Source organism: Oncorhynchus gorbuscha, linkage group LG24, assembly GCF_021184085.1.
Source record: "Oncorhynchus gorbuscha isolate QuinsamMale2020 ecotype Even-year linkage group LG24, OgorEven_v1.0, whole genome shotgun sequence".
NCBI lineage: Eukaryota > Metazoa > Chordata > Actinopteri > Salmoniformes > Salmonidae > Oncorhynchus > Oncorhynchus gorbuscha.
The window spans coordinates 6,015,563-6,029,263 of NC_060196.1; the positions used below are offsets into that span (position 1 = coordinate 6,015,563).

The 13,701-nt window shown below is 42.8% G+C and overlaps 1 protein-coding gene and 1 long non-coding RNA gene across 9 annotated transcripts; one reads left to right on the forward strand and one right to left on the reverse strand.

Moving 5' to 3' along the window:
* The first annotated feature begins 1,070 nt into the window (after nucleotides 1-1,070).
* On the forward strand, nucleotides 1,071-10,892 carry g3bp2a (G3BP stress granule assembly factor 2a). 8 transcript variants are annotated; one of them, XM_046325613.1, is made up of 13 exons: nucleotides 1,071-1,229; nucleotides 2,940-3,058; nucleotides 3,170-3,251; nucleotides 3,497-3,682; nucleotides 4,014-4,104; nucleotides 4,214-4,319; nucleotides 5,436-5,616; nucleotides 5,867-5,968; nucleotides 6,062-6,167; nucleotides 6,339-6,398; nucleotides 6,494-6,622; nucleotides 6,846-6,973; nucleotides 7,623-10,892. In XM_046325613.1, the coding sequence occupies exons 2-13, from the start codon at nucleotides 2,964-2,966 to the stop codon at nucleotides 7,905-7,907; spliced, it is 1,551 nt and encodes a 516-aa protein (XP_046181569.1). In that variant the 5' UTR covers nucleotides 1,071-1,229; nucleotides 2,940-2,963; the 3' UTR covers nucleotides 7,908-10,892. The 8 variants fall into 8 exon arrangements, with proteins under 8 accessions (XP_046181569.1, XP_046181570.1, XP_046181571.1 ...); XM_046325614.1 differs by having other exon boundaries at nucleotides 6,846-6,964; XM_046325615.1 differs by having other exon boundaries at nucleotides 3,497-3,670.
* A 1,280-nt stretch (nucleotides 10,893-12,172) lies between these two features.
* Nucleotides 12,173-13,591, reverse strand: LOC124012151. Its single transcript, XR_006834672.1, has 3 exons — nucleotides 13,526-13,591; nucleotides 13,105-13,209; nucleotides 12,173-12,888 (listed from the first exon to the last, which is right to left on the reverse strand). It is a non-coding gene; the product is annotated as an uncharacterized LOC124012151 (long non-coding RNA).
* Nucleotides 13,592-13,701: the final 110 nt, after the last annotated feature.

Sequence of the window (13,701 nt, forward strand, 5' to 3'; positions counted from 1 at the left end):
GCACCATCTCTATGGTGAAGCATGGTGGTGGCACCATGGTGGGATGTTTTTCAGCAGCAAGGACTCGGAGACTAGTCAGGATCAAGGGATTGATGAACAGAGAGATCCTTGATGAAAACCTACTCCAGAGCGCTCAGGACCTCAGACTGTGGCGAAGGTTCACCTTCCAACAGGACAACAATCTCGAACACACAGCCAAGGCAATGCAGGAGTGGCTTCGGGACAAGTCTCTGAATGTCCTTGAGTGGCCCAACCAGAGCCCGGACTTGAACCTGATCAAACGTCTCTGGAGAGACCTGAAAATAGCTCCCCATCCAAATCTGACAGAGTTTGAGAGGATCTGCAGAGGAGAATGGGAGAAGCTCCCCAAATACAGGTGTGCCAAGCTTGAGGCATCATACCCAAGAAGACTTAAGGCTGTAATCGCTGCCAAAGGCGCTTCAACAAAGTACTGGGTAAAGGGTCTGGGTAAAACTGTTTTTGCTTTGTCATTATGGGGTATTGTGTGTAAATTGATGAGAAGAAGAAAAAAAATAATTTAATACATTTTAGAATAAGGCTGTAACGTAACAAAATGTGGAAAAAGTCAAGAGGTCTGAATACTCTCCGAATGCACTGTAGGTGTGTCTCCTGATACTGGCAGGCATATGATAGACTTGTTTCTGTGGCTTCTAGGTTTCCTCCAGTTTTTGTATTCAAAAGTATTAATTGTAGCCTTCAAGTTATCTGCTGTCTGTCAGGAATAAAACATATAACATCCTCATGAATTACAGATTGCTCAATTTTGTACTGTATAGAACATACTATATGAACATTATTTTATTGGTAAATATGTTTTAAGTCACAATTAATCTCTTTTTAACTGTTGGCTGATAATGAATATTATATTACGAGTTATGACAAAATAAACCCGTTGTGACGTCATAACGTCTGGATTTTTAGGCAAGAAGGCAGGCGGGAAAATACACCAAAATACGTCACAATTGATGTTGTCCAGTGTAAAAATATCATTGGCTACTCCACTGTCACGGGGGTTCCCTCCCTAGATTGCAGGGGTTAGACAATAAATTTGAAGTCTATCGCTTTAAATTCCAATCTCTGATACAGCAGAGATCATAAAGTCTTTCAGTAGAGGGAGAGAAATATTATAAATTACACCTGAAATATTCTGCATATTTCAGATTATATTCATTTAATCACTGTGTTCAATTAGATAGGTATTTCAAAAGGTAAGTTACCTTTTAAAAAAAAAAAAAATCGATAATCTGACTAACGGTAACATTTTATTAATGGTTCGCTACTGTAGTTGTTCTCGGGAAAAAGTTAACATTTGAGTTAGTGAAGGTCTTTGTTGGCTCACTGTACAGTATGTGTCTTCAATTAATTTAATGTCGACAATTTGAGCTAAAATGGAATAAACAGGCATGGTATCATGTGATGCTAAACTCCGAATTGGACCGAGTTCAATTGTATTTTTCTCATTAACTAACTAGCTATAGCTAAGAATACCTAGCCGGTCGGCCTTTGTATTATGTGCAATGCTAACACGAGCACTGGTGTCGACAATATTGCTTGCTAACCAGCTCTGTTCAAGAAAACCCTGCCTGCCGGTGCCAGGATTTAGGCACTTGCACGAACGTGTTAACCGGTCAGAATTGACCAATGTGTATTGGCTAGTTACAAAGTGATTGTTGCTAGTTGTTCAACGTTTCTAATTCATGAAATTGAGCCACATGACTTTGCACCATGAAAGTGTTGATGCATGTTAATACACGAAGGAAAACTGGGGTAAACAAAGTTGTCAAGACAAGGTAGCTTGAGAAAAAGCAACGACGCCACAAATCTAGCTTAGCGCCATTAGCTGCCTAACGTTAGCAAATGTACTAGTTTCACTATCATTTAATTAGCAACCGATGATGACTTCTCTGCATTTTGTTGATGAAAATGTATACTTAAATTACATTAGAATATTGGGGGTAATACTATTTATCAATGCACGCAGTGTTAACGTGTTGGCTAACTAGGAGCTAGCTAACGAGTTTTCCCAAATTAGCCTAGCACCAATCTAGTAGGAAGCCAGCGTGAGCTAGCTAGCTAATCCTCGTTTACCTTACAAGTATGCTGCCCTAACTAGTTTGCTAAATACACTTCCAAATAAGACGAGGCCTCTTTCAAAGCATTTGGAGTTGGTCTACTATTTCTAGCAACCTGTGTTATGTCTGGTATCAAGGCCAGGGAAATTATTCGACGATGCCACACGAAAATAGACATCCAGCTACGACGGAGGCTGTACCAGGTCGTGGGAGGCCTTCCGCAGTTTCCGTCACAATAGGCCTGGCTACTATCAAACAAATGAATTTAACATTAACCTAATTTGTTCATTTGATTAGTAACATATGTTCAGACAATCTCTCAACTCTTCTGAGAACGTCTACGTTGAAGGCGACCTATGCTTTGTACCCCTCTTTTGTGTCCGGGTGGATAAACGTGATGGCGCAGTTGCACGCTAGTGTGTGCTATCAAAGTAGGTAGTTAGATAGCAACGATACATATGTATCATTTTAAAATGTGAACACGAATAACATGGTGCATTGTCGTTTTAAAAATCAGTTGAACGCATCGACTTTGTCTTCATATTCTCAACTAATTTCAAAACTAGAAAGCAACGTCTTAATAACCAGTTTCTGTACATAATTTTTTATTTGCTCAAATTTGCATGCAAATATCATTCATGAACGATTCATAAGTTGCTCAGTTTTCCATTGGTCTCATTCTGGTATTATGGGTTGATATTGTTCATGTTGCCTCAATTATGTCCAATAAGAATGAGTTGTCATGGCTTTATTTTCCTTCTGCAATGCTGACCTGCATGTTCTTAGGTCACTTCAAAGTATTACTTCATATCAAGATTAAAATGTTTTGTTAATGTTCTGTTTCAGCACTTGATATTGATTACCAAAGAAATGGTGATGGAGAAGCCAAGTCCCCTGCTTGTAGGGCGGGAGTTTGTGAGGCAGTATTACACACTCTTAAACAAAGCACCCGATTTCCTGCACAGGTACTGACCGATTTGTCTAGATTGAATAGCCCACAGTATGTGATAACCTTCCATTGCTTTATGTAGACTTGTGCCAGCAGGACTTTAAATGTCTCTGCTTTGTCATGACAGGTTCTATGGAAGGAACTCCTCCTATGTTCATGGCGGACTTGACTCCAACGGGAAGCTTGCAGAAGCAGTGTATGGCCAAGCAGTAAGTGTCAATAACCTAAATCAAAGATCCAGATGACAACTACCTGTTTTGAAAACTATAACACAGTCCAGAGTCTTCACTCAGGATGCTTTTCATGCAAATCTCAAACAATTTAGATGTTCAAATATTTTTTTTATAACCTTCCAAGTGCTGTGATGTAATAATGCAGGAAATTTGATTCTATTATATAAACCACTCTTGGTCTTGTGATTTACTTCTAACTGTACTTCCTTCACCCTACCCAGGAAATCCACAAGAAGGTCCTGTCCCTGCAGTTCCAAGAATGCCACACGAAGATCAGACACGTGGACGCCCATGCCACGCTGACTGATGGCGTTGTGGTCCAGGTGCTGGGTGAGCTCTCCAACAACGGCCAGCCGATGAGGAAGTTCATGCAGACCTTTGTGCTCGCTCCAGAGGTGCGTAGTACGGTAGGCTAAAGGGCGGGGCTCACTGCACACACTTTATTAAGCATAGGGTAGTTGTCATATTTTAATTGTCACTCACTGGGAATTTTGGATTGTGTTCAGCAGTCATGAAATGGTAGAATTAATTGAAGTGGAGTGACTACCTGTGTTGTGTTCAGTAGGGCTCAATGTTCAGGAAGTACCTCCCTGATTCACTCTGTTTCAAAACATTTCATGCCCACTGAAAACAACTGCACTTTTTCTTAGATTATGAAGCTCCTCAACTATGAGGGTAAAAGCACATTTTCGTCAGCTAGTGCAGCACAAATAATAGCTTGTCTGGCTATTTCCACAGGGCTCCGTGGCAAACAAGTTCTACGTACACAACGACATTTTCCGCTATGAGGATGAGGTTTTCGGTGACTCTGAGGCTGAACTTGATGAGGGTAAGAAATTCTGCACTTTGTCCAGTTAAATGATCTTCAATGTTGACTTTGGATGTCAATTTGTTTATATGGTCTGTATACTTTGTTTTGTTAATCAATGATACCTCAGAATCTGAAGAGGAGGTTGAGGAGGAGCAGGAGGAGAGACAGCCGTCCCCAGAGCCACTCCAGGACAGTCTTAACAGCACTACCTACTACGAGCCTCACCCTGTCATGTAAGTCTATGCCATGGAGACCACCATGCCAGTTTGACAATGATGGTTAGATCAATGGCGACTAGATTTACTTAATGTTCTGTTTTAGAGAAATTGCATTTATGTACAGGATGTGCACTGCATTAAAAAACAACAATAAGTAAACATGGCATACAGTTGGTATGTGTACACTCACCGGACAGTTTATTTGGTACACACATCTAGTACTGGGTCGAACCTGCTCTTTGCCTTCAGAACAGACAGAATTGTTTGGGGCGTTCTACACGGTATCGGAAACGTTCCACAGGGATGTTGGTACATGCTGACGGCATCACACAGTTGCTGTGGATTGTACTGCCGTCTAGCCCATTCCAGATGGTCTGTTGGGTTGAGGCCTGGGGACTGCGCAGGCCACTCAAGTAAATTTTAAACTATGTCATGCTCCAGGTGCTGTTTTTCCACACCTTGATTGTCCAATCTTGGTGACCATGTGCCCACGAGCCGCATTTAGTTTTTACCTGAATGGTGTGGAACCCGGTGTGGGTTGTCTGCTGCCATAGCCCATCTATGACAGGGATCAACGAGATGCTGTTTCTGCACACCACTGTTGTACTGCGCTGTTATTGATCTAATTGTGGCCCGCCTGTTAGCTTGCACGATTCTTTCCATTCTCATTCTACCACTCATCAACTAGCTGTTTTCGTCCACACGACTGCCGCTGACTGGATGTATTTTTTCTTCTGTTTGTCGCACCATTCTTGGTTTACTCCAGACATTGTCGTGCGGGAAAATCCGGCGGCCAGTTTCTGAGATACTGGATCTGGCGCGCCTGGCATCAATGATCATACCACGCGCAGCCTTAAGTCACTCGTTTTGTCCATTCAATTGAATAGTAACTGGATGCCTGCCTGCTTTATCTAGCAGGCCACATGGCTCACTGTGTCTGTAGGAGCGGTCCATTTTCATGAACGGTGTGGGGTGCCAAATAAACTGGCCAGTGAGTGTACAGTTGCATCATATTTGTGTCAAGAAGAAATGTGACTGAATCCAATCATATTGAGCTTGTATCTGAGTTTATAAAAAGGTACATCTAGGCAAACGGCTGTTGAAAACTTGACTGATTTCTGCTTCATTTAGCAATGGTGTTGAGGAGCCTATGGAGGAGCCGGCTCCAGAGCCTGAGCCCGAGCCTGAACCGGAGCCCGAGGTAGAGGAGCTGAAGCCTGACGTGGAGGAGAAGGTGATGGAGGAGCTGGAGGAGAAGGCCCCCTCCCCGGTCCCAGTAGAGTCTCCACCCAGCACGCAGGAGGCCCCCAAGGTTGGTCCACTCTCCTGGTACAACAGTGCTATGACCATTTATAAAACCACAATAACATGCAGGTTGCATCTGAAATCACACTGCTGTTCGATATATATCGCTGGTCAAAAGTGCACTATAGAAGGAATAGGGTGGCATTTCAGAAGTAGCACTATTGTACGGATTACTGTCAAGATATCTGCCTTTCAAAATCATATTGTACTGTGTTCTACTGATTGGCACGGTTGAATTCTGACTGAATTCCTGGCAGACCTTCTCCTGGGCCTCGGTGACCAGTAAAAACCTGCCTCCTAGCGGTACAGGACCCTCCTCTGGAATCCCCCCCCATGTTGTTAAAGCACCAAGCTCACAGGTAACCCCTGACCCTGTGTCTTGTGTGTGTCTGGGCTGTGTGTTGTCTATGGTCAAGTAGGTCTCATCTCCTGTGTGTCGCGCTCCTTTACAGCCCAGAGCGGAGACCAAACTTGAGAGCCAGATGGCCCCTCTCCGGGGACCCCGGGACCAGCGCCCCCGCGACAGACCAGCCTTCGTACAGCGAGCATCCAGACCTGGTAAGCCCGGTGGGACCTAATGGCAATGTTTTTCTACAGACACACTGTCTATACGTGCAATATGCTCTTGGTTTTAGGTCTGTTTAGTTCTCAACACGTCACGGGTGCTCACACTTCTGTAGTCTTTATTATTTACACATGGGTCAATGTGTGCACGTCTCTGTCACTTAGATGGTGTTGCACCTTCAGAATCACAAACTGGGAAACCCCACTTCAGTTTTGTCAACAAAGGTAATAAAGCTGTGACTTTGTACTAAATGTGCTCTCTTCAGTGTTGGTACAGAGTGATGGTGCAGATGGTAGCTAATGACTTCTCCTGACTGCAGGTCGGGGCGAGGCGGACCCCGGTGAGATGGACAACAGGAGGATCATCCGGTACCCAGACAGCCACCAGCTCTTTGTGGGCAACCTCCCTCATGACATTGACGAGGCAGAGCTCAAGGACTTCTTCATGAGTAAGCACTCGTACACATGAATGGTTATTTAGCCATGCCATTTTCTGGTTGTTCAAAGTATCAATGGCATTTAAATCAATAGAATTGTGTGCGTTTGGAACAGTTTACATCTTCTATCCTTTTGTTAAGCTGTGACTAACGCGGTAAACTCCAGATGACGTAGCAGGAGAAGTGTGTATGATTTTCGGTATTTGGAATTGAAAACTAAAATGTCTTCCTTCAGCTTTTGGCAATGTAGTGGAGCTGAGGATCAACACCAAGGGAGTCGGAGGAAAGCTGCCCAACTTTGGCTTTGTGGTCTTCGACGACTCTGACCCTGTCCAGAGAATCCTGGGGGCGAAGGTAGGGGGGGCAAGTACTGACTTCATTATCCCCCTCATTCACACGGGTGTTTTGGTGGCACACGACTTGGTGTTGTAAATCACTACCTATGGGTTTTCTGCACAGTATCCTAATCCCCAATTCTCTAGCCCGTTTTCCCTTTGTTTGAATCTCAGCTATAGGAGACTGAGTATTCAATGTTTTACTGGAGCAAAATGGTGCTGGGGGGGTGCTGACTGGAAATTTGAAGCCCTCCCGTTGTCCGCAGAGACAACATTCAGCTTGGCTTATGCTATCTGAGTCTCAAACATTCTAACAGAATCAATGGGGTTCCCATTCTCTGACAAAAATACTCCTGAATGTATCATTTTGGGAATTTGATTCTCCCTGACTCTTATTTTTGGTGATTGTTGGTTCTCAAGGATCGTAATTTAAAAAATAATATTTGAGGGCTCTTGTTTTAGCTTTCTGGACGTAGGTGGCCCGAAAACACTTAGGCAGGCCTCCTAAGACTTTTCTATGCAGGAAAACCACAAACACAATCGATACAACCAAAGATGCAACAATAGGGTTTTATGGTGTGCAAACCAGTGAATGAGAAGGATTGTGAAAATGGTATTTTCTTAAGGTCCCCTAATCACCTGTCAGTCCTGTATTAACGGTCCCCTCTGTCCTGTAGCCCATCATGTTCCGTGGCGAGGTGCGTCTGAACGTAGAGGAGAAGAAGACCAGGGCGGTGCGTGAGCGGGAGGTCCGTGGCGGAGATGACCGCAGAGACATGGGGAGACGCGGCGACAGGGGGCCAGGCGGCCCACGAGGAGGCATGGTGGCCGGCAGCGGGATGATGCGTGACGGCAGGGGCCCCCCACCCAGGGGCGGCATGGGTGCTCCCAAGCCCGGCCTGGGTTCTGGAAGAGGAGCAGGAGGATCCGCCGAGGGCCGCTTCACCACCCAGCGCCGCTGATAGTGCCACCTGCAGTTCGGAAGTAGTACCACGTTCATCTTCTACCGTTCTCGTTAACGAAAAAATCTACATGTATAAACGTATATACTTTTGTTTGTTTATTTTCGTTTCGGTAAAAAAGTATTTTTGGCTTTGGAATGTGACAGACTGTCAACTATTTCTTTGATGTGACAGACAAAAATGAGCAAACGTCAAATTTGCATTTTCGCTTTACTTAGCTGTGAGCTGAGCGTACTTTTCCAGTGTTGTCAAGAATTCACAAACATTAATTTGTAAATTTGAGGAAAAGCAACCAGGAGTAATCTACATCGTTATAGGAGGAGGGACTGATAGACTTTTACCTACGATAATACAGCCCATCATTTGGAATAGAGATTATTACGCCTCAACTTACCAGGGCGCTACGTCACGAAACCCCTCTTAATGCACATTTTATATGTGGGAGTTCTCTGCCCGTTACTGTTGGAAAAGCATGAGGTGAATTTCCTGCTGTGGGGGGGGCTTGCATCTAGTTTTTTCCTTTTCAAAGGACACTGTTTAAAACAAATTGCAAAATGCACTCATCAATATGCACTAATGGGTACTTTTGTCATGTTACATTGACATCCTGGGATCGCAGCTGGTTGAGACATCTACTGTTGTCTCAAAGCTAAACGACGTGACAAGGCAGGCCTCCACTTCAGGCCTGTTTACTGTGACCAATATACTTCTCTCACATCTTTCATCTGCGAACCCATAACTATGCTTCAATTACTGCTGGAATACAACATACCAATCTACAGAATGATTATTTTCCTAAATGAATTTAATAAAAAGCTCAAAGTTCCTGGACTTCACCGAATGGGGAAATAAAAGGATGGTCCACAGACACAACCCAAGCTGACCAATAGGAGAGTGGTGGTGATAATGTTTGGAGACTCGCTCCCTATTGTTTTTTTCTTTTCTTTTCATGCATTTTTTTCCTTTTCCCTGCCCTTGCCAGAACCGTGAAACTGGGGTTCCTCTTCTCCCTCCATTCCCCGTCAAGTGTATGGAGGAACATAATAAATGTACAGCAAAAATCATAGTTCACTGTATGATTTAATTCTCTTTTTTTTTTTTCAACTTGACTATAAAAGCATGATGGTGCCTTCTATTTCATCTTTCCAGTCTTACTAGTGAGTTGAGTTTGGGGTGTCCGGTTGAACTACTCTACCTACTGAGGCCAGGAGAATTTGCAGTGTTCTTCACAGGATTATAACGTTTTTCTGGTGCACATTTCACTTTCCCATAAGTACTGTTGAATTACCTAAGATGATGTGCTGCAAGTTGTGCATTTGTTTATAGTATCTGCTCTGGGGTTTTGAAGAGACTAGAGACAACGGGTGCCTGAAGATTTAATGTTAAATGTCCCAGAAGTGCGTTATTATGTTAAAGAAATGACTCATTGGAACATACTAGTCATGTGATTCTTGGTTAGTCAAGCAAATGGGATCAGTTGAAGAGTTTGCATCTGCAGTATTGACGAGCTGTTTGCTTAGTAACTGTAACGGACAGTGAAAATGAAATGCCCTCTTAAAGGAAAACGTTGTATTGCACGGCTCAGACATGGGCTACTAGACGGTTCTCAATCGGTACAGTCAATTGGAGCAGCATGGTCTTTGTCTCAAACGGTGGCATAAGCCCAGGATCCAAGGGCATCTGACTGTTTCATCAACAACAAACATTTTTCGTTGGCAGCAATTTTTGTAAAATGGTCATCTTAGGTGTGGTTTAGCCTTAGTGCAAACTTTATCTGGGATGGCACTCACTTTTTTAAATCCATTTATGCGTTCATATTTTTTTAAATGCTGATAATATTCAATGTGCTGTGTACGGATTTTTCTATTATTTTTTTCCCCCACTAAGGCAAAATAAGAAAAATAAGATTTCTATACCAGTACTCTGCCAGTGAAATGGGAAGTTTTATTTTTGTGACTGTGAAAGGGAAGACCTCGGTTTCAACCTGGAATAGAATCGGGGAGGAGAAATGACAAATATTTTGCACTTCTTTTTTCTTATACTGGTCTTCTTGCACTGAAACGGAAAGTTAAATCTGATGTAGCGCCTTTTCCAAAATGTCGTACTGAGGTCTTCCTTGTCAGGTGGTATTGCGCTATTTCTGAAATCTTCTGGGACAATCTGTCACAGTAAAAACACTTTTCCCATCCTACCCCCTTTTCTGACATTGCTCTCATAATTAATTTTCTCGTGGCGTGGGCCAGCTTAAAAAGCCAGTCACACTGGTGGAAATGCATGTACCTTTTGGTTGGATTGGAGCGACGTGCCGAACACTGGTGTGTGTGTTATGGGAAGAGGCCATTTTGAAATTGAGCCCCTTTCTCCAGGAACCCATTGTTGGTCACTGCAGAACTACATCCCTCCCCATGTTTCCACATATGGACAAGTTTCACAGTTGCCTATATACTCATAATGTGAGTTTCATATTATGGCTAAGAAAAGGGCACTTACTGCGATTTTACTTTTGCAATGGTCAACAAGGGCGAGGAGAGTCAGCCGAGTGGAATGCCATCATGCTTTCTGGCTAGTTTTCTGAAGTCAGTGCTTTAAAACTCAGTGGTGTTAAAATGTTTATTGGGAGCAGATTTGTACTTTTTATTTTTTTTGCTCTGAAATTTCAGTGAAACCCCCATCTCTACCCCCAAGTTTCAAAGGACCCCCTAAAGCAAAGGCTGTAAACTTTTTCCACTGTTGAAAAATGCTGTAGAGTGGATTTAAATGTATATCATTCCAGTCCTCTTTTCAGTGGAATAGGATTTCCTTCCTGGCTTTAGCAAGTGTGGTACGCAAAGCAGTCAGTTGGTTGCCATCTTAATTTACTGTGTTTACCTTCTACTTGTTTGCTAGTAGAAACAAAAAAATGTGTTGCAGATGGAGCAAATTTGTTTTAGTTTTCCATTTTGAATGTGTTTGGACTTAACATACAATAAACTACTGATATCTGCACCAGTCATCACAGTTGTCATGTTTTAAGGGGCAAAGCAGTCAACCAAATGTCGTAAAAGACAAAGAAGTTGGAAATGCCCCAAGATGTTGGATCCTACTTGAGAATATTAACAGCGCCAGAAGTAACGTGGGTCTTGACTATAAAGAACAAAAATATAAACTCAACATGTAAAGTGTTGGTTTCATGAGCTGAAATAAAAGATCCCAGAAATGTTCCATGTGCACAAAGCTTGTTTCTCTCAAATGTTGTGCACAAATGTCTTTACATTCCTGTCAGTGCGCATTTCTCCATCCACCTGACAGGTGTGGCATATTAAGAAGCTGATTAAACAGCATGGTCATTACACAGGTGCACCTTTTGCTGGGGACAATAAAAGGCCACTAAAATGTGCAGTTTTTTTTACTGAACATAATACCACAGGTGTCTCAAGTTTTGAGGGAGTGTCCAACTGGCATTCTGACTGCAGGAATGTCCACCAGAGCTGTTGCCAGGTAATTGAATGTAAAATTTCTTTACCATAAACTGACTCCAACGTTTCAGAGAATTTGGCAGTATGTTCAACCGGTCTCACAACCACAGACCATGTGTATCCACGCCAGCCCAGAACCTCCACATCCAGCTTCTTCACCTGGCTCGCCAGTGGGTGGGCCTATGTCCTCCCCACCCATGGCTGCACCCCTGCCCAGTCGTGAAATCCATTGATAAGGCCTAATTAATTTGTTTGAATTTACTGATTTCCTTATATGAACTGTAACTTTGAAGTTGTTGCATTTATACTTTTTGTTCAATGTAGTTGCCACAGTCATAATTCTTGCTAAATCCCGCCTGTTTCTACAATTTCTCTTCTTAAAATGTTATTTCAAACCTAACCTTAACCACACTTCTAATTTCTAATGAAAGGAATGTTTCTTATTGGCAATCCCCTTTTCTTTTTTACCTTCAGTTTGGTGCATAATGAACACCACCTAGTTCCAGCTCCTGTGGTAACTGCCTTGTGTTGATTGCAAAGGCAGCCGAGGTTGACCACAGGTCTGCGTATTTGTGACACAGGAATGATACTCTCCGATAATGAATCCATGAATCATTGTTCATTCTGGCTTGATTAAAAGTTGCACTTGTCGAACCTGGCTTTCTTTGCAATGCAGGGTGTAATTTGTATTGTGCAAGCATCGTGATTCTGAAGGTAACATGTTAAACATATTCATTTAGTGTAATTAAATGGTTGAGCACTGCAGTCCAAAACAACTCAAAAACTTTATGAAAAGGAAATGGTTTATTTTTGTCATGTAAGCATATACGCATGGTGCTGTGAGTGATTAAAAAATAACATGATGCTTATCAACACTTCCACATAGCAGATTCAGCGCACAATGACACCGATCATATCAGCCTCTGCCGATCTCTTTTCTGGGACAGTAATGGAGACTGAGCAACAGAAACTCTTAGCCATAGAAATAGAATCTATAGAACGGACACCCCCCATTCTATTTATAAATGGTCTTAGGAACCCGATACTTCAGTCACTCTGAGAATTCTCTTCCGATGAACTTCCATGCAAAGCCCGGACATAGGCTGAGAATACAAAGCGGGGCATGAGGTAGTTGGGCATACTTCCATAACCTCTGGGAAACCAGCTCATGGGGTGGGGATGGCGTGCTTCAGCTCTCTGAGGGACAAAGAACATTGGGGGTGCAGGAGGGAAGCCTTTTATGTTGGGGGCACCAGGCCTGATGGGTAGGTATGGGACAACTAGACCCTGATGTTGAGGAGCTCCCTTTGCCTTTCTCTTGTTTTTGTTATTGTCCAGGTGTGGGCTGCTGGTGGTAACTGCGGTCGGGGTTGGTTGAGTCTGAACCTGAGGGGTTAGGAGGTCGTCCATGACTGAAATGACGTTACATGGAAACTCGCCACGGTTGATGATGTCTATCTCAGTTGCATCGTTTGTGCTCAGCAGTGTGTGAATAACATCATGTTCAGATTGCCCAGAATGCTGCTCTGTGAAAAAAAACATATGTGAGAAAGTTGTTTTTGTTGTCAGTTATATAAATGCCACCGAAGATCGATATAAGAGATCAATCGTGTTTCCTCAGTAGTCTTTAGCCTGGGATCCAAGCTGAATATCACACCATGTCACTGAAACAATGCTAATACTGATCAATATTCTGTTTGGATTCCAGGCTAGTCTGAATGTATTGATTTTTTTTGACTCACCTTGTCTGTCATATCTGTGCACCTCTCCTCTCCCCTTCTCCAGGTAGTCTCCCGTGGGAATTGCCCCTTGATCGGGCCAGGAAGTGGGAGTCTCATCGTTCCTCTCTGGATGACATTCAAGACATTGTGAAAGTGATGCTAACACAGATTAATTTTAGTTCTGGACTAAAAATAATTCTAAATAGAACATCTCCATAGAGAGTGATGTTTAGTCCAGTACTAGGCTTAATCTGAAATCGCCCCTGAATGTCCTGATCATCACTATCATTTCAAATGGCAAAAACTCTTAATATTTTAAAACATATATGACACTACGTCATCATAGCATTTTGAAGAGATGATATCTGATATTTCATGTTAGATATTTAAATCCCCAGAAATTAGATGATTTGTAAAAATAAAAAAAATAAAAAATACTTACCTGCAGAAAATACCTGGAGAGTAAGAAGGAGAGGGAAAATCACTGCTTCTGTTACTTTGACTTCCATTGTCTAAGGAACATGCTGTGATCTGTACAGAGGCCTTTTAAGACAAGGAGTGGATCTGTCTGTCTCAGCGCCCTCTATAATTACTTTGATATTTCTGCACATTTAGATT